Raw genomic sequence first — 20,171 nt, 5'->3', positions numbered from 1 at the left:
CATAAATATGGAAAATAGGGATTGGCTCAAATCGGGGATGAAAACTTCTTAGCAGAGCACTTTTCTGGCTCATTTTATAGGAAAGCGTTTCATTCTGTCCAAGGGTTGTTGTGTGTGTGTTAAATATATATATAAATAACACGGAGACTGACAGTGTCACGTCTCTTCCCTGTGACCTTGATCGATTGGCTGGTGTTTTATCTCCGAGCGGTATCCGTGGTGACGGAGGTGTCCCTCTTGCGAGCCAGCGGGGGGGTTTGGCGGTGCTTGTGGACAGGCAGGAGCGATGCCGGGGGAGGGATGCACGGGTTGGTTAGTGGAGAAGGGAGGGCAGAGAGTGACCCGTAAAATGAGTCTGATGCAGACAGAGGCACAGAGGCACGCGTACATAGACACACACACACACACATACATCTTGAGGGTATTGCGGTTGTGTGTGTGCAAGCAGGCCTTTGTGCGTCCGTACACAACACACCAGGACTCAGATGGAAGACCACTGGGATGTATATGGATGGACACCTCCACACGCATATGCATAAAAGCATGCACACAAACAGGTTCACTAAGGAGAGGTATGTACACCAGAGCACAATAATAAAAAACTAAAATACGATTGGCTAGGACAGTGCCTAGTGCTATCAGCAATAAATCTACCCCACACAGAGCCAGAGTCTCAAACCACAGAGGGCATGAACAAAAATAAATTATTCCATAACATTTTCATGCCGATGCTGATAAGCTAGATCCAAAATGGAGACTCCTTCCCATCCAGCAAAAAAAAACAAGACTTCTGAATCCCTTTGATGTTCAGGGTGCGGGTGTCCTCTCTGACCCCCCCCCCAACCCTAACCCTCCCCCCCCCCCCCCCCCCCCCACATCCCAACTTCCAACCCCGCTTTCATCCCTTACTAGTCCACCAACCAACTCATTTCAGCCCCCTCCCCACCCAAACCACCTCCACCACCACCACCACCCCCCCCCCCCCCCACCACCACCACCACCACCGCCCCCCACCACCACCACCACCACCACCCGTCCCCTTCCCGTCCTAGCAGGCGGTCCCAGCTGCAGATCATTGCCTTCGATCGGTAGGGGTGTCTGATTGCCGGAGTGGTGGGCGAGGACGCGGGGGGGGGTGGGGGTGGGCTGGGGCCGAGGACGGTGCTCGCGGTGGAGTCGTCCGGATCAATGCCACCGATTCCACCATTTGGCTCCCACTGTGCTTGATGACAATGTTGGCATTCCACATGCAGCCCGGCCGGGCCTGATCAAATCTACGCCTTCGATCCGCATGAGGGGGGGGGGGGGGGTTCGGCGGGCGCCCAGGCAGAGTAGACACATGTGCACACACACACACCCACACACACACAGACACACACAGAACATACAGTACACAAGCAAGTACATAAGGCAAAACACAGCCAATACCCATTTGCACCAAATGAAGACCTTTCTCTTGTTCTCCCCACTCCATATATAGCCCCCCCCCCCCTGCCAATCCCATCCCAACAGCCCCAGCAAACCACACACACACACACACACACACACACACACACACACACACACACACACACACACACACACACACACACGCGTGCATGCTAAAAGGTTATGATTAAGGTCACAACAATTAAAGGACAAACAATGACATTTCAGGGAGAATAAGTTGAAATTAAATGGGATTGGTTAATCGAACACTGCACACAGCGTTTCAGGGCCAACATAATTTACATTAGACACACCAGAGGTACCAGAGGATCATTCTTCAACATTCTGTCTCTTTGTTTTGCTCGTTGTCAATAGGCACATTTCATGGTACATGCTACAATGGTACATAGTAACTGATCAGCAAAATCAGCAACTGAAAGGGACGGAGTTACTCCTAGGTTTTTGTTTTTTTCCGAAGATATTCTACCGAAGATAGATTCACTGGTACGAGTGGATGAGGCTTTCAGACGTGAGTTTTGATAGGTGTATTTCTGCAGACGTGAAGCCCAAACTGTGTTGATTTGAAACGTTTAAAGACACTTTTTCTAAGAACGTGGGTAGCCAGGAATGTTCCCCCAGAAAAAAGCTTTACTAGTGCTGCCGAGTTTGTATTTGCCATCACCCTATTACACACTTACAGATCCACACCTACAACAACATGATTGGTTGAAACAAATGTGAAGCGAACGAAAGTGAAGCAGGCCAGCTAAAATCTGTCCAGCTCACCCGGATTTGAGCTTGTCTGCTCTCAGACTTTCGAATATAAATCTAAAGTCTGATTTGTGAGACTAATGCAGTAGTGACAAAAGAGATTACCATTGGATCATGCCAGGCCGTTTTATTTCCACAACGGGTTGGCCTTTAAAAGGCCTCCCCTCTTTTAGATGCAGCATCTATTTTGTACCTGTTTTGAGATATTCCCTGGCTTTTTTTCCACCTGTTTGTCTGTGTTGTAGTGGGCGCGTTGAAGTCCAACCGAGCCCTGCTGGAGCTCCATCTCTCCAACAACATGCTCAACAGCTACCAGGACTCCATGCAGCTGGGGGACCTTCTCAGATACAACCATACCCTGCAGACACTGGTGCTCAGCGACAACGCCATAGCAGACGACGGTAGGGACTTGCGTGTATAACTGCACAATTGTACATATTACGTCTATATATACACACAGTTTTAAACCTGAGTACATGTGCTGGGCGATAAAATTGCAAGGTGCACCTGGATCACACTAAGTATATTCACATGCTACTCCTGGGGTGGTGTAGCATGGTGATTCGATTCATGGTCAATATATATTTAGCTCACTTACACTAGGGGTGTAACGGTTCACAGGTTGTGTTCTTGTCCCAGTTTTTGGTCATGGATTTCGCTTTGGTACTATATTATTTGTTTTGACCCAGATCAACCCATGGTACGCTCTCTATGGAATCAAATGCTGCATTCCTTTTCCATGCCCTAATATGAACGAGTAGACTACATTTGGTATTATATTTATACTACTGTATACCTTCCCTTTAAATAAAATACCAAACAAAAGAACAGGCCTCTAAATAACATTAATGGTAACCATGTATTAAATCCTGCGTCTTAAACTGTGGAATACGGCTGTTATTGCTTTAAGCAGTCCCAAGCCCTTAGTGATGTCCTGCTATCTGGGATTTTACAACTGCTCGCTGTGTGTGTGGATGGATCACTAATGTGTTAGGGGCTGTGTATTATGGTAAAGTATAGTAAAGTCCTGCTCATATACACATTCATGGCAAACCCAACCATTGAAATTATACTTTAGATGAGAGGTTATCGTGGTCCAAATCTTGACTTAAATCCACAAAGTGTTAGTTTGGAATCCAATTGCCCTCTATAGATTAAATGCATGATATTGCATGCGTTATTGTTGCTGTCAGTTTTAGTGTCTCAGATCTATCATTCATTCGGGCTACACCCCCCAATTTTTTTTTCTGAATGTAGCAAATGTGAGTGGCCAACAGATGTCAGCTGCATTCTTTTTTACATTGTTGGCGGAGGCTAGCTCAAACAAGTTTAATACTATTTTTTAACTGGTTCAAAAAATAAAAACTTGGTTCAACAATAATAACCCCCCTCCCCTCTCTCTCTGTGCGGGCCATCCAAGGTCTGGAGGAGGTGTGCGAGGGCCTGAGACTGCAGATGGGCGGTCTGAAGGTGTTGCTGCTTAAAAACAACCAGATCACCGCTGATGGCATGCTCCATCTGGCCAAGGCCCTGGTAAGACAGGTCGTAGGTGCTAGGCTAGATAGCTGGACGACTAGGCATGGCTAAACGATTGGAGAAAAAGTGAGTTTGTTTGGGTTGAAAATGTTATTTCGTTTATCGATGAAATTTAAAGTATACATATCAAACAATTCAAAATAGATCTGATGAACATGCTTTGGTGAGTATCATGCCAGGCAATACTAGCATTTAAAAAGGAACACACATAGCAGCCAGCAATTTGACATCATTTGAAATGACAGCATCATAGATTGGTTAATCACAACTCTACCAACAGGTAGTGTTTGTGAATTGGGACCTCTAGACTATGGATGCAACAATATACCACAACAAATAATAATATTTGTTTTTGTTTGCTTCCAAAGGCACTCATAAAACCCATACGCTTTTCAGAAAAACAGAAGAGAACGATCGATACAGTAATAGTGGCTAATAAACCTTTCATCTGACCTTGTTGTGCGATGGCTGCACTGTTAGAATAGGAGTTAACGGGAGTATATTATCATCTGGATAAAATGTCGGCTTAGTGCCAAAGACATGACAACGCTTTGTTTTTACTAAACCAATACCTGCTTCACACAAATACAAACACAAACAATGCACACAGAGGAGAAATCATCAGGGCTTCACTCAAAATACATTCCCTTGAAAAAAGGAAAAGCCCCGCCTCCAGGCATTGCAGTCCCTAATAACATGCATTCCTGTCGCCTGATTGGCGGGGTAAACTGCACCTTCCTGTCATGTGAGGGGCGATTGGGGAAGTCAAAAGGCTAGAAATTAAAGGGCCTGCCTTTTGAGAGTAACATACACGGATGTGGTGGCACGTTTACTACCGCCTCACACACACACACAGACGCACACACACACACACCCCCCCCCCCCCCCCCCCCCCCCCCCATATCCGCTGGCATTGCTACCAAAATGGAGGAACAGTTTGATTAAATAATAGATCTGTGTTAGAGGAGGGGGTCTCATGCCGACCTGCCATTCAACAGGGGATAAGTAGACGTCCTTGCCAGGCCATAATGATGATAATTAGGCCCGTGGCTGGTCGTGTCAAATATGACGATGGGTAGAGCTGTTATTAACCTTGCTGCTTGGTGTATCTGGCTGTCCCCCTGGCTGGTTGTGTACCCTCTGGAGGGCTAGGAGGAGAGGGAGGGAGAGACGTATAATGGTGGCCAGATGGCCGAGGATAATGGTTGTATATTTGACTGGATTTACAGGCCATCGATTGATGGAAGGATGAAGGGACAGCCCGACCATTTTTGCTGTTTTGGTTTGGGGTTTAGGGTCATAAGGCCGAGACTAGATAGTGTTCATATAGTTTTGGGCTAGTGATTCTTACGCCAGAGGCCTTAGGCATTGGTTAATCGTGTTGATCCTTGTTTACATTGATTGTCTGATTTTGATCGGTTACCACGATTGCTTCCGTGCACTCATACACATTGCAGTTTCAAGTATTGGGTGGCATATGTAATACTCGCACAAAAATGTATTCATTAGTTAATACAACTACATACGTGCATCACGCATTACCATGATGGAAGGAAGGCTGTCCATATCCGTGTGAGGGTTGCCTTCTCTCATCTTGTTTTGTCATAGCGTCTTCCCTGCAGCCCCCCATTCCACCCTGCACCCCCCCATTCCACCCTGCAGCCCCCCATTCCACCCTGCAGCCCCTGGCAAACTTCTAAATCCAACCCTCCTGTGGTTTTACGTTTGACAGGTTTCAACCATGCCTAACTCTCACACACACACACACACACACACACAAACACACACACACACACACACACACGCACACACACACTCACTCTCGGGTGCTCAGTCGCCTCTTTAATTGTCTGCTATTATCCCCGGCGCATATCCATTCGGGATGCTTGCCCCCTCCCTCTCCCCCATGCCCCATCCCCCATCTCCCTGCCCCCCACCCCCTCCCACCCCCAACCGCAAGAAAGAAGTTATCAGCACCCAAACGGCAACGTGCCCACGTGCCATGACTCTGTGTTGGCGTTTATGGGCTTCTCCGAGTGTGTTTGTTGCTGCCGTGGTGCAAATTAACTCCTGAAGAAGCAACCCCCCCCCCCTCCCCAAGCTCTCCCACCTCTCCCCTCTCCGTCCCCACCTCACACACACACACACATTCACCCCTCCTCTTATTCTTTTAAAGTGGTGACACTGTGGAGGTTTTGACGAGGGCGGCGAGAGGGAGTGCAGGGGGGTGTGGGGGGGGGGGGGGGTTGCGAGGGAGGTGGAAGGGGGGGTCGCGGTTCGGTGGGCGGGTTGCAGGGGAGTTGCATGATGCGCTCGTCTTCGCACCGCTGGGCAATGTCGAGTCCCCCCCCCCCCCCTCCCCCCCTTGCATGCTCCCACACACCCACGGATTTACACGCCAGCTAATCAGGCTTTAATGCTAATGTGGCTCTAGAGAGTCAAAACAGGAGTTCAGAACATTTAACATGAGATGAAACATTAAGGAAATGGAGGCGGGGCGGTGGCGGGGGGGGGGGGGGGGGGGTGCTACAAAGAACACACAAAGAACAGAGGAAGAGGAACACTTAAAGTAAAGCAGCAGTCTCCCCCTAAGTACCCGCTTCTAAATTAAGAACTGAACTCGGCAGATCAAAGTATCGGTGCGTAGAAAGGATATATTGTACGAGCATATGTTGTAAACAGAAGACATCGACGCATGGGGTCTCATCCTCAATATGCAGCGATATGTGAATATGAATATCATTTTTGTGATTACAACGGATCCCTGTCCATGTAGCCTGTGCTTGAGACCTTGGAGGTGTTGGATATGGGAAACAACAGCCTGGGAAACAGAGGGCTACAAACACTGAAAGAGGCTCTGATGGCCAACCACTCCCTGCTGCACCTTGGCGTGGCCTGCACCCAGATCACCTGCGAGGGTAGGCCCACACATCACTCACAGAAAGGCCTACCGAAGGCAGTGTGTTTGGACCCATGGATCGCCATGAATCCGTCTGTTAGAGCCGACAGGTCAAACCGATTAGAAACACTATTTGAGTTGTCATTACATATGCTGAATTTTATCCATGGTATGAATTATATTAAATAATGGAGCCATCTTTAAAACATTTTGCGTGTCCCATTTTGCTTTCGCAGTAAAAATGCCACTATCATGATAATGTGTGTGTGTGTGTGCTTTTACTTGAGTAAACTAATTATAATATTTAATGAAATCCATTTAGAGACCTCCCCAGACAGCACAGCGCCATAATCTACAGCGATATTTGATTTGACACAAGGTCTAACCTCCCATCTTTATTTAATTTTCCACATTTTTCTCTGTTCTCGCTCTAGGTCAAACCTCGTGCCTTTGCTTTGACCTCTTTCCTCTTTCAAGTTCAAACCATGTCTTTTTTAGTCCTAAAATTTGGGCCCCTTTAGATCACTGACATTCAAAGTGATACCATTTGCATACTCATCACGTATTTCCGTGTATTTGGCCTTGAATCAGGTTCCATTAGTGGCTTATCAGAGAACCGGACCAACAATGGCATCTGCATGAGCCAATTCCCATAATGAATGCTCCAGCATTAAAAATCAACCTCACCTGCACTACACCTCAGACTCGAAATTGCACCTTATCGTTTAAAAGAGACCAGTTGTTTTTTGAAAGAAAGACTTGCTAATTCCATGTGACATGACAGATGGTAAAAAAAGCCAACACTGGCCTTTAATTCGACATGCAAATGTGGGAACAACTGAATTACAGAAGTTGGGTCAAAGAAAACCAAAACGTCCTACAAATAGGACTTTTTGAAACCAAGTTAATGCTACCCCCACGTTATAGCTTTTACCAAACCACTTCAGTTATTTCAATCTATAACTGCAAATCTTTCTCTAGTTATTTTACACGACTGAGGACCCATTTCAACATAGCGTTTTTTTTGCGAATGCGTCTTTCTTCAATTGTTTCCAATGAAGAGATGGAGGAGTAAGTATGTAAGGGATAATCACTGAGAGGCAGTGCAATAAACAGTTTGATGTGCCCGGCTCGTGGACGGCTTACCTTCCACGAGCCGGGCATATCAAACTGTTTATTGCCCTGCCTTGAGGTGATTATCCTGTTTATTCTACTTCTTGCTTGCTAACATAATAAATCAATTCAAATACTTTAGTAGTTATGCTTTTTCTTATTCGTATTTCATGCTTTTAAATGTATACTCTGTTTGAGTTCATCTCCCTCAAAAAGTAGTCCCCTTTAATTACGATCGATCAAACATGTTTTAGACACTTCGAAGGGCATTGTCCCGCTCATACCATGGTCACTTGCCAAAGAAAAGAAATTAAGATCATTCATTTCTATTGTACATATTTATAATTCGAATTTCGTCCCAGCCTTTATACCACAGATACTCTAGGGTCTATAGCCGCATATATAACCGCAATGTCTTATTACAGTTTAATTCATTTTTCACAATTTACCAGCTCTCGTTTTGAAGAATAATTACAGCGCCATTCGTTTCAATGGGAATCGGGACGGTCTATAAGTTCAACATAAAGTGTACATATTGATAATTTGAAATTCGTCCCAGCCTTTATAGCACAAATACTCTAGGGTCTATAGGATATAACCGCGTTGTCTGTACAGTTCAATTAATTTTTCGCAATTTAGCAGCTCTCGTTTTGAAGACTAATAACGCGCCATTCGTTTAAATGGGAATCGCGACGGTCTATACTTTCAACATAAAGTGTACATATTTATTATTTGAAATTCGTCCCAACCTTTATACCACAGATACTATAGGGTCTATAGCATATAACCGCGTTTTCCGATTAAAGTTCAATAAATTTTTCACAATTTACCAGCTCTCGTTTTGAAGGCTGAACAGACAATTTGACTGGAACTATTTAGCAGGTGTCCATATATCAGGGATTAATGGACACCCTGCAGCCAATCAGAATCGAGTATTCCAAAAAATACAAGCGGCGTATTGATCTACTATTTGATGACGCTGTGCTCAGTCAGCAGCAAGTAGAACCGGCAAGTCAGCGGGCAACCTGCCGGGTTAATGCCCTCCTCCCAGCCAATCAGAATCAAGCATTCTTAAATGAAGTAGAATAACACGTTGTTAATCTCTGAACTTTCAGAAAAGGGTGAAGACGCTGTCTTCACTGTTAATGTTCCCCAGTCACCCAATCACTCTGTTTATGATAGACGCCACAGTCATCAGAACTGCAATGTTTGTGTCTGCATACGCTGCTAATCACTCATGGGGGTGTAACAATGAGTTATCGCTACGATGTTGTCCTATCTTAACGTCTTAATGTTAACCAAGGAGCTAACATGGCTTGTTGTCATAGAAACATAGTAGTAGTTCAACAAAGCACAGAGATACACTTCATCCCATTGCTTCCCAGTGCATTTCTGCCAGAAAGCCCAGCTACGTGGACACGGGCCTTCAAAAACACAAGTTGTTGAGTGTCTTTAATAAAGTATCCAAACAGATAACAGTAAGAGACTTTATGGGAGGAAACTAAAAATGAAAGTAAAAATAAAAGTAAGGTAGTTTTAGAGGTTTCGTCTACAATATGTCATCAGTGTTTGCTTACTGACCCACAGGTGCTGTGGTCTTGGCTGAGTACCTGGCGGAGAGCCCCCAGATCAAGCAACTGGATCTACAGGGCAACGAGGTGAGGCTGGGGGGCCTCATGGCCCTCTGTCTGGCCCTGAGGATCAACCTCTCTCTGGCCACGCTGGATCTGGACAGCACGCCCAACCAAGAGCAGGTGAGCCCTGTAACGGCCGGGCATTAAGGTTTTCACTAGTTTCATAAAATCAGTCCTTATATTATTTATCAAATGTTTAATACAATTTAGATGAATAATCTAAAGACAAATATATTAATGATATTGAATCTGATAGTAGAACAGCACGTTTCACTTTCTTCCGTTCCATCTTTTGATCAATCATTTTGCTGGAGGACGGGATCTATAAACTCAGAAACACAAAGCACTGGGCCCAGGGTCTAAAACAGCTGGATCCTAAATGAAGATTTTACTCGGCTCAGTCTCAAGACAGACGAGTGGCTTGCATCGGATCTAGTGTCATGATTGGTTGAAATACTTTGGATCCGGTTCTGGATTTCTGGTTCCAGTGACTCAATATTTGGCGACCTAAAGTTCAAACTTTAGATTGAAAAATGGTGTCTTAAGGCACCAAGGTTTAACTAACATTAGGTCTTCTAATGTTATATTTCACTGGACTATACTTTCACCAGTTGATGCAGTTTGGTATCCTCTTGTTAACCCTTAGGTACTAGGAAGCTCCATCCCTTGGTTTTATGCAATGTTGATCCATTCTGCATATCCCAATACCTTTTAACGACATATGGGGGTGTAGTAAATACAAGTACTATCTGTGTATTAGTGTTAACTATGAATGTTTTTTTTCAAACATTTTGCGACATTGAATTTGAATGATGTCTATGATAGAGTGGCTGCCAATGCCTAAACTATACTGTCTATTTGTGGATAAATCCATTCTAAACCGGGACTTCAATTATTACATAGGCTAATCGATAGTAGCCGATGGTAAACAAGATGAGATCTACTGTGTGTTGAGAAACACTTGGCAGGAGATGACTGCGTTTGCCTCGGTGCACAGATTATGTTTGGAAATGTTTTCTTTCTGTTTGGCTGGTAATGTTGTGGAATTATGCATCTCTGGGCTGCACACATTTAAATGACTGTCGAAAATTCTTTCATTAAAATCATCCCTCTAATTAGAAATTAAAGGTTAGGAATGATCGCGGCACTGTTTATCCCCAACATTTTGTCTTCTGCTATGCATTCGGAGCCCATGTGGTCACAGATTTGTCACTTAACACAAATAAGTCATTGCCGTTCCGAGTTCATCACCGATGCCATTTTTCTTCCTACCTTCCATAAGCTTGTAAAGGCCTGAGGAAAGTGATGCCATAACTTTAATACATGCCCTTGCTGGATTCACAAAATAATTACCCACACTTGCCATCTGTTTGTCATGATTTTGTCTGTGCTAACTTATTTGCATATTAAAGCATTAATTAAAATCTCCAAGGAACAGAATAGTTACTTAAAAATTAACTCTAAAGGCGATCTGTGAACAGCCCTCACCGTTTTTTTTGTGTGTTTTGTACTTTTTTTTCCCGTCCACTTTTTATCCCTTTGTTTGTCTGCCTGCTGTTTGCCTGCTCTGACGTTATTAAACGTCCGCCTCCCTTTGGGTAAAGTCAAACGTAGGGGATGTAGCCTTTTTCCTGGGGAACAGCCTTTAAGGAACTAGCCCATTCCGCGTACGTATGCCATTAAAGCGCCGGGCTCTTCTACCCCCCCCCCCCCATGCTCCAGCGCCTCCATATTGGCGGCTTTGCTGTCATTTGATGCTTTCTTAAGCCGCCATGAGACATGAATATCATTTTCCACCATTGTTGGGAGTCAGCGTGCATGGTCGTTTTAATAGAATGCTATATGGTTGTTATTGTGTGAGAGTGTATGCGTGTGAGTGTGTGTGTGTGTGTGTGTGTGTGTGTGTGTGTGTGTGTGGGGGTGGGCTGGGGTGGGTCTCTCTCCTTTAAAAGCTCTGTCAGGTTTTGGACTCACACACAGCTGGGATTTGTCTTGGCGTGGCGTATCCAGGTGGGAGCGGTGACGATTGCATTTGTATAAAAAAGCTGCAGATCTTCCCATCCGAACACAGCAGGGGGGCCAGAGCAGTGTTCTCGCTCGCTGCTCAGCCCGCGTATCCCCGGGTCGCCAAGGGAGACGCGCACATCTCATATTCTTAGTGAGGAACAGTGTGGGTGTACATGTGAGTGAGTGGCAGAGAGGGGGAGGAGGGGGGGCTCGGGGGGGGGGGGGGGGGTTGGTGCCACCAGTGCGTCCTCCGATGTGTGGCTGCTTGACGGAGTTTGTCACCGTCTATATACAGGTCTGCGTGTTCTTGATAATTATGTGTCTACGTGTGTGTGTGTGTGTGTGTGTGTGTGTGTGTGTGTGTGTGTGTGTGTGTGTGTGTGTGTGCTTACGTACGTGTGGCGGGCTTTACAGCGGCACAGGGGGCCATTGCAGATGCGCATATTTACAAGGCATGAAAGGGGAGGAAGGTGGTAAAGCAAATGGGGCTCCTCTTTTTTTTTCTGTCTGAATTCTTCTTTTTTTATGTCACACTGCTCCGTTTTATCACCGGCTGGTTGGCTGTTAATTATTAAGTATTTACGCATCTAAAATATGAATAGATTCAGACAAGATTCTCTAAGTCCTCTGCAGCTCTTCAGTAGGTAAAGCTGTTTACAACGTCGACCTTCCTACTCGCCAGGCTTGCAAGTGTTTGTGTGCGTATGTGCATGCACCATTCGTTTGTGTGTGTGTGTGTGTGTGTAGGGGGGGGGGGTTGTTTATGTGTACATGCACTATATGTGTTTTTGCATGTGTGTTAGTACGTGTTTGTGTTTGTGTGTGTGTATGTTTGTGTGTATGTGTGTGTCTCTGTGTACTCTTTTACCTGACGAATGGTCAATCATGTTTCTTTTGTTTGTTTCCTGTGAACGGGATGACACCGAGATGGCCCGAAGGTCACGTGGTCGGCCCATTAGCGGGGTGTATCTGTCGGGGGCGCTCTCCCCACTGGGTGATAATTAAGAAACGCAAGAGAGAGTGCCGGCCCCTGTGAGTCCCTATGTGGGGCCTTCCCTTGCCGTATTGTATCTGCTTGGGACCGTGCTGGGAGACGTATCGGTAATATATATATTAAATATATATATAACTCTTATCTATTTGTCCCGATCTTGAAAGCTGCCTTCGTAAACATCTCTGGGACGAAGACGGGAGTCGCACGATGGACACCAACCAACACACAACATCTGATCCGTATTGTGCGTTTTTAGCATGGTTTAGCGTAGCATTTTTTTAAGAAAGTGCTAACTTCCAAATGAACGCTTCCCGTGGGTTAACTCGTCCGATGTTACAGGCAGCGTGGCACACACGAGAGCAGAGAGGTGTTAATGTTGCCTTTGGTATCAACAGAGAGAAGGGTCAGCATTGTGGCGGACATGACCAGGGAATATAGGCAATATATATATTCATATATATTTCTATATATATAGGGAGGGATGCACCTGAAAACACACAGGAAGCAACAGTATCGGAAACCATAGGTGGTGGACAAACAAGCATCAGGTAATGCAAGTAATGCAATCCTCTCCAGGAGACACAAAATAAAGTGTGGGTGAAGGCTTCTTGTATCAGGAGAACAGGTGACATCTTGAAGGGAAAGGAAACTCTGGGGTCACGATGTAGCGGTGTATGGGGGTACGCCAGTGGGGGGGGGGGGGGTGGTCTCCCGAGAAAGACGGGCCTATTTCTGGAACCTTGATCTTTCGGGGTGTCGGTCCCGGTGGGTGTCGGGACCGGGCCGGCCATGCAAGTAAGTCGACACTCAGGCAGTTCTTCGGCTCTGGGGGGGGGGGGGGGGGGGGTAGGGGGGGGGATGGTTGGCATAATCATCGGTGCTTGGTGCCCCTAGGGGAAACCCCCGACGGTACTGCACGGCAGACACCAGCATCCACCCGGAACACACCTCGCTCACCGCTGCGCCTCGGAAGGGGGCCGGGGGGGGGGGGCTCAGAGCAGCTGGGGGAGAGGGGAGTGCAGCCAGGGTGCAACAGGGACGGGGGGGCTCCTGGGATGGGAGGCTGCCAGTCCCTCAGCAGTGTGGATATATTCTGGAGGCTTTTATATATATTTACGTACACGGCATACCCTCCGGTAGCTACCCGGCGGTATATATACCTGGTACACGTTAACCGTTATTCCTGGACTTGTGTATTTATCTGGGCATCGTCCTTAAAGACAGGAACCGTGTGTTTCTGAGATTGAACGATTAGAGGGAACATGAAGCAAACTGCCTTGGCTAGTCACAAACAGTGTTTGGATTCAAACGAACATCTAACGACGTTTGAATTGATAGATTGACGTTTTGCCATTGTAAATCATTGGGATTTTCGCAACCGAAACAAAATCATTTCACTGCCGGAAATGTATGCAAGCGGATGAGTCCCGTGATGAGAGATGTATGTGATGTGATTACTTGTATGGCACAAGCAATATTTTGACCGAGTATGTGTAAATGGCGCTCATTATGGCATACCACGATGTTGGATGTTAGAGCCGGCCATGCTTGCTGTCCTCCACGGACCTTAACTTTGGCAATGTTTTAGTTGATTATGAAACAGTGAGGCATGACTAAACAATGCTGTGACTCCTTGGCCAGAAGCCTTTGGGTCATTGTGTTGTCAGGGTCCACAGTTAACAAAGTCAATTTTAATATTGACACAATTGTTTCGATGCCTATAGTTATTTATAGAATTCAGTTGAAACTAGCCAGCTCTAAATTCAACAATACAATTAAAATGCCAAGAGCCTTTAATTGCTGACCGAGGAATACCTAAACAATTTCATGGTGATTGTTAATGCTTCGTACTAATTTCACACCCACTACTACAAGACATTTATATTCATTTGATAATAATGCAATTATTACAACTAACCTTTTTCATGTTTTATTGTAGGGCTTGCTCAGTACATCAGTATATAGTCTCACCGGTTAGAGGCCAGTGTGTGAGGATTCCACACAATAAAAACAGGCATTTAATAATGTCTCCCTTATTTTCTTTTACATTCACATTATGAATTGTAAATAATGCATGTACTAGTAGAGGCTTCTTGATTCAATCCTTTACAACTTGAGGAATAAGCAAGTCACATTTTAATTCACAGTTTTGTTTGTGATAGCTCATAACCTTACATTTTTGTTGCTTTTTAGTTCTTACTGTTTAACAGAGTGGATGACTTGGCTGGAGTTGCTGTGGTTTTTATACATTTAATATACAAGTTATCATATGTTTCTTTCATCCTGACCAATTAAGTAACGTAAGAGAGATATGGTTTCCATCACCTTGCAAGACTAATGGGAAAATCCTTAGCACTCTCTGATTTGTGTAAAATATGATATTTTTCTTATAACCGAAATTTGCTTAGAGCTTAATTTAAACCAGGCAGGATGCCAGGATTCCATTTGTGGATGGGCCAGACTAATTGTGGGTGGTCCTTAAATTAAAAACGGTATCAAATCCTTGTTTAACCTAATACAAATAACTGACTAATATACAGTTATATTATCTGTGCATAATAGCTTGATTGCTCTTTAAATATTTTGTTGCATTGTAAAAAAGTTTCGGTGCATAGGACGGACCTATCCGCGATGGCTCCTTAGGCCTTTTTACACCGCCAAGCCGGTTCGGCCACGGCTTGGCACAAAGGAACGTTCCTCTCTGCGTCTTTCTCGTAGATCTCACCATCTTCCGACGTCTTTGTTAAATGCGACTGCATCACCTTCTCTCCCATGATGGTCAGCAGCTCGCGGATTTCACCGACCCTCCAGTTAGAACTGCTCATGTTGATATCGCGTTATTGTTTCTGTTGTAGACCAATGTGTAGGGCCCGGAAGTGTAAAGACGTCTCTTGGAACTGAATTCCATTACGCACCATACCTTGCTGTGCATTAGCGCATCACTCGACATGCCCGTCGAGGCCTATAGACTGTACAAGTTGTCAGGAATCAAGTATTTCCCACATAGTTTAGTTATGCTCGTGTAACATGAGGCCGACTATTACAGAATTTAGTTTTCAACAATATTTCGATATCATTAGCAACAGACTGAGCTTGGCTTATTATTATACAAAGAAGATGCATTCAATTGTAGCCTAGGCTACAACGAGATAATAACTAATACTATAGCCTACCGCAATTTCACGGTCATCCACGAAGATAACAGCCCTTTAACATAAATCGGATCAAGCATCAATATCAACAAAGATTGCTGCATTGCAAAAATAAAGCATTTCAGGTACATTTTTTTTTTTCAAGAAAAGTTTTGGGTGGGTCTGTTGAACAGTGGATGGTCCTAGGTCCGTCAGGCCCTCCCATAACGCTGTGCCTGATTTAAAATACAAACATTTCTTAATATTATCAAGAAAGGATCTTTTTACAAAAGGGGAGAAAAAGTGTTTTACTTTATAGTTTTGTTTAAAACCACAAGGTAGGAGGTCGTTGGTGTATGTCTTTAGTAGCAGGGGTGCCTCATTCACACGCTCTGTCTCCTCATGCGGAGAGCGGACCCTGGAACCCCTTATAGGTGTTGGGTTTCAGAAACGAACACCGTCTTTTTCTCTTTTTTCCCAGCACTCCTCGGGGCCTGTACATGGAAGTCTCTTCACACCGCAACACCTCCTTCTTACAAAAAAAAATTAAATGCATTTAGAGTCACCGATACCACGGCAACACCGATGTTTTACCCACCCACTGCTCCATTTCACTAGCAACAAGAAGCGCCTTATGATCCTGATACCTCTCAGAAGGGACAACATGAGTGTGTCTGTAGTAGATGCGAGGGCGGCAGGGGGGGATGGTGGTGGTGTGTATGTGTTGGGCGGCGGGGAGGGGATGTGTAGTGAAGAAAAATCCCATGTCTTGTAGCAAAAACACAACAACAACGGCGACGTAGCAACACACTCCGCGCTGCACGGCTGATGTATTTTCAGGCAGAAACGGGCATATTTGCCAGCTGTGTAATTTACTGCGGATGGCATTTGCATATTAAAGCATTAATTAGCCCCTCTGAGCGCGACTACGCGTGAGCACGCGCACGTGTGTGTGATTGTGTGAGTGTGTGTTTTTATCTGATTTGCGTATTACGAGGCAACACGGGGGAGGATATGGTGAGGGGGGCCGGGCGGGGGGGCGGTGGGTTATTGTAGTAATCGTTGGTCGTGTAGTCATCTGTGTTTTGTGGTTCTGATGAAGGTCAGGGGGGTAGAAGGGGTGTGTGTGTGTTTGTGTGTGTGTGTGTAGCCCCAGGGGAAAGACTTTCCCAGTGATGCTGCTGTGTTCTCTAAAGCAAGTGTATACCCCAAAGTATACCCTATGTTTTGTGGATGACAACACTTGCATCTACTTATAACCACACGTGCCAACACGCACGCACACACACACACACGTACACCAGTACATTACTCCAGGAGGTTTCATTAGCAGGGATTAACTGATTAGCCTTGAGATGGCATGAGAAATTATGCTTTGGACGAAAAGTCATCACTGCTGGCTCCCTTCCCTAGACACCTTTGGGTGAATCTTAAACAGTCCTCTAAGAGGGAAAAGTGGAAACACACAACCCCCCCCATCAAACTTCAGTCTTCTCCAAACGCTTTGACTTGTTTTGTTAAATATGTGTTAAATATTTGTCTTGCCGGTGAGTATAGGAAGAGGCAGGCGCATTCAACCAACAATTCAAATGAATGAATTGAAGCACCGTTTCTCCCTCCTCCAGACGAGAGAGGTATTTGTGTCTATTGGCCAGCAAATCCCCCCGTCCTGCATTCAGACACGCGAGACGGCTGCTCAAACAAACTCAGCATAATGACCAAAACATGCAAAGTTTCCCAATTGATATGGGGGCTCTGCATAAGTGTGTGGAGGGGTAAGGGTGTCGGAGGGGGAGCATATATATATGAGCTGGGCGTAAGTGGGGGTATTGGATCGTGTCGCCTTTTTTCGACGGGCATGTCCTGAGGCGCCACGCTCAAACGGCCCCAGCACACCCATCGGGCACTTCATCTGACTTCCATGAAGCCCTTCTTCATGCCTCTCTCTCTCTCTCTCTCCCCCACTGTCTCTCTCTCTCCCCCTCTCTCTTTTGTCCTCACTTTCAATCCGATCGGAGGCAGCCTTCATCCACCCAAGCCTCATTCCGTTTTTCGCTTTTGAATGGCGGGCTTGACTGCAGAAATTGCAGTCATCTCACTGTCAAAAGCTCCCCACCCCCCCCCTCCCCATGACACCCCCTCTTCTTCCACATCCCCACACCCCGCCCACCACCCGCGCCCCACCCTCCCCCCCCCCCCCCCCCCCCCGGTCCGCCATGCGCGCTGCATATTTTCACTATGAATATGAAACGTCTTGGCTCCGAGCCTTCAACCACCATCAGATGGGAGAAGCTCTCCTTTATTTTTTATTTTTTTATTTCGGAATCTCTTCCTACGAATCGCTGGACCCGGGCAAGTACCTTCTCCTCTGACTGCTGGGCCCAGACAGACAGACAGACCGACAAGCACACACACCCCCCAGTGGCCAGATGATTGTCCTACTTCCATCCACCTGCCCGGATACAATGTCTTTCTTGGAGGCAAAGGGAACAGAAATGGCAAATCCTACATTCCCCTTGTTTTTTTTTTTTGGGGGTTTGGGTACCGGAGTCGCAGACCACCGGGTAAAGACCTCCTTGGGTGATAAGGCAAGACACTCCAGGACGTTCCTCCCTCTAGAGGAGCTAGAGAGAGTGATGTGATAGAAGGGTCGCCGTTGTTGGGTGGCGGTTTGATGGATGATGGATGAGAGATGGATTACCTCCACTGTTCCGTTAATCAAAGGGCCTTCCCCTGCCTGCTGTCTCCTGGTGTCTCCACCCCACAGTGTTCCCATCACCCTCTCGTCCTTCACCTTCGGCTCTTCAGGAGGGGCTATGGGTGACCCAAGCCCGATCACAGATCAATACTCTGGGGCATGGGGGGGGGGGGCTAAAAGCAAAGTAAAGTATTGTCCTCGCTCTGTCCGTGAGGGGAGCAATTTGTTTATGGGGATTTAATCAGGTTAATGTTAAAAGCAGGTCAACAGAAGGCAAGGTCTGAAAGCAAAGGGGCCCTGTTTTGCCTAATTGTGTTTGTGGCGGTGTTATTTTTCAAGCCTTGCATCACTTACTGCGCGCTATGGAAATGTGTTGACCGATAAACCGGGTAAAGCGCAGCCCGGCACGCTCCCAGGGGCCGCGGCCGGGCTGATGGGCTGCAGGATCCGGCCCACTCGCCCTCGCCTGCTGCTCCCCATGGATCGCATTGGAAACTAGAAGAGTGTCCTTGCTGGCCGTTGTTCATCAAAAGGGGCATGGATCTGTGGGAAAGACCCTCTCTGCACGTGTCTATGAGAGGATGGGAAACATTCGCACTGCCAACACGTCCCTGCCTCTCAAGGCAGGGACATCATTGAAGTGACTCCACCTGTTGGATGGGGAAATTGTTCTTGGTTTACTTTCTTTCTCATCTACTTCATCATCTCCTCCCCCACATCAGGGACACATCGCCAATGGCCTACATGAGAGCTTTTTCCCCCCAGAAATGTGATGTGAAGAGGATGTATTGTATAATGGTGCTTTTTGGAACTTTGTCTCTTACCATACATTTTTTACTGTCAATCGTTCATTACATTCAACCGTTCATTACATTCAACCGTTCATTACATTCAACCGGTTTTGTCTTTCTCGGCGCGGGCTGATCTAGTTGTGGCGTCCCTCAGGGTAGGCGAGAGCCACTAACATGGCTTCACAACTGAGAGTGAGTAGACCCACATCCTCGTCCTTCACCCTCCTTCCTGCCCATTTCCTATCCTGCCCTCTTCTCCACCGACCGTCCCCAACACCCCCACACCCAGCGCCCGTGCGCCCTCATTCCAGACTGGGGTACGGGGGGACCCATGGTGGGCGGGTAATTGGATTTGTTGTCACCTTTCGTTGGCCGCCGGGACGCCGGCCTGTCAGCACGGCTTAGCGATGAAGACATCACCGTGACAGTGAACCCACGGCGGGATGATCAGCTGGTGCCCTGGCCGGGCCGGTGCAAAATAAAAAGGCGGGGGTTCTGGGGGCTGGCTTGGCGTCGGTGCCGCGGCCGCGGCAGGCATGGCTGGCACCAGCTGTTACCACTGCTCCTGCTCCCACCTCCGCCGGTGCCAACACCATCGGCCCCCTCGCCAGAGCTCCTTGGAGCCCGCAGGGTGGCGGGGTGGGGCGAGGGGAGCACGGGCAGCCTTATTAAACCAGATGCCAGCCAACATCCCCCCCCCCCCTCTCTCTTTAATACACACACACACAATCAAATTGCATTGGCCCTACTCTGTCAGGCAGGTCAAGGAACACCATCATCTCTCTCTCTCTCGCTCTCGCTCTCACACACACACACACACACACACACACACACACACACAGTTCTTCCCGAGGTTGTGGGGGCCGTGTTGGCTGAGGACACCCCCGTCTTGGACGGGCCCGGTCCCAGAGCCAGAGCCCGGTCAGAAGTCTTAATAAAGCTGTGACAGCCCCGGGCCGGCCTAGAGAGGAGTCATCTGTACATCCTGTCCCCTGGCTCAACCCTGCCCACAGTCGGTAACCATGTTCCCAAAGGTTCAATAAACACGTATGGCTTGTACAGATGTACATGTTCCATTAAAGCTTGGGGGGGCGATTTGTTTTAGAAGCATTTTTTGTGTTATTTTTTTTAATTTACAGAATTTAGAGCAATAATTTTATCAAAAAGAA

At 46.6% G+C, this 20,171-nt stretch overlaps 1 protein-coding gene across 1 annotated transcript in view; it reads left to right on the top strand.

The window, feature by feature from the left end:
* Positions 1-20,171, top strand: part of si:dkey-288a3.2 (protein phosphatase 1 regulatory subunit 37) — a 53,961-nt gene that overhangs the window by 18,657 nt on the left and 15,133 nt on the right. The window contains exons 7-10 of the mRNA XM_056591134.1: positions 2,445-2,600; positions 3,620-3,732; positions 6,512-6,653; positions 9,335-9,501. Of these exons, the coding sequence (XP_056447109.1) occupies positions 2,445-2,600; positions 3,620-3,732; positions 6,512-6,653; positions 9,335-9,501 (578 nt within the window). The remainder of the gene's footprint in view (positions 1-2,444; positions 2,601-3,619; positions 3,733-6,511; positions 6,654-9,334; positions 9,502-20,171) is intronic.

The sequence above is a fragment of the Gadus chalcogrammus genome, chromosome 5 (genome assembly GCF_026213295.1).
Source record: "Gadus chalcogrammus isolate NIFS_2021 chromosome 5, NIFS_Gcha_1.0, whole genome shotgun sequence".
In the NCBI taxonomy this organism is placed as follows: Eukaryota; Metazoa; Chordata; class Actinopteri; order Gadiformes; family Gadidae; genus Gadus; species Gadus chalcogrammus.
The sequence above is the reverse complement of the archived record's forward strand: the minus strand, read 5'-3'. Positions and strand labels throughout refer to the sequence as shown.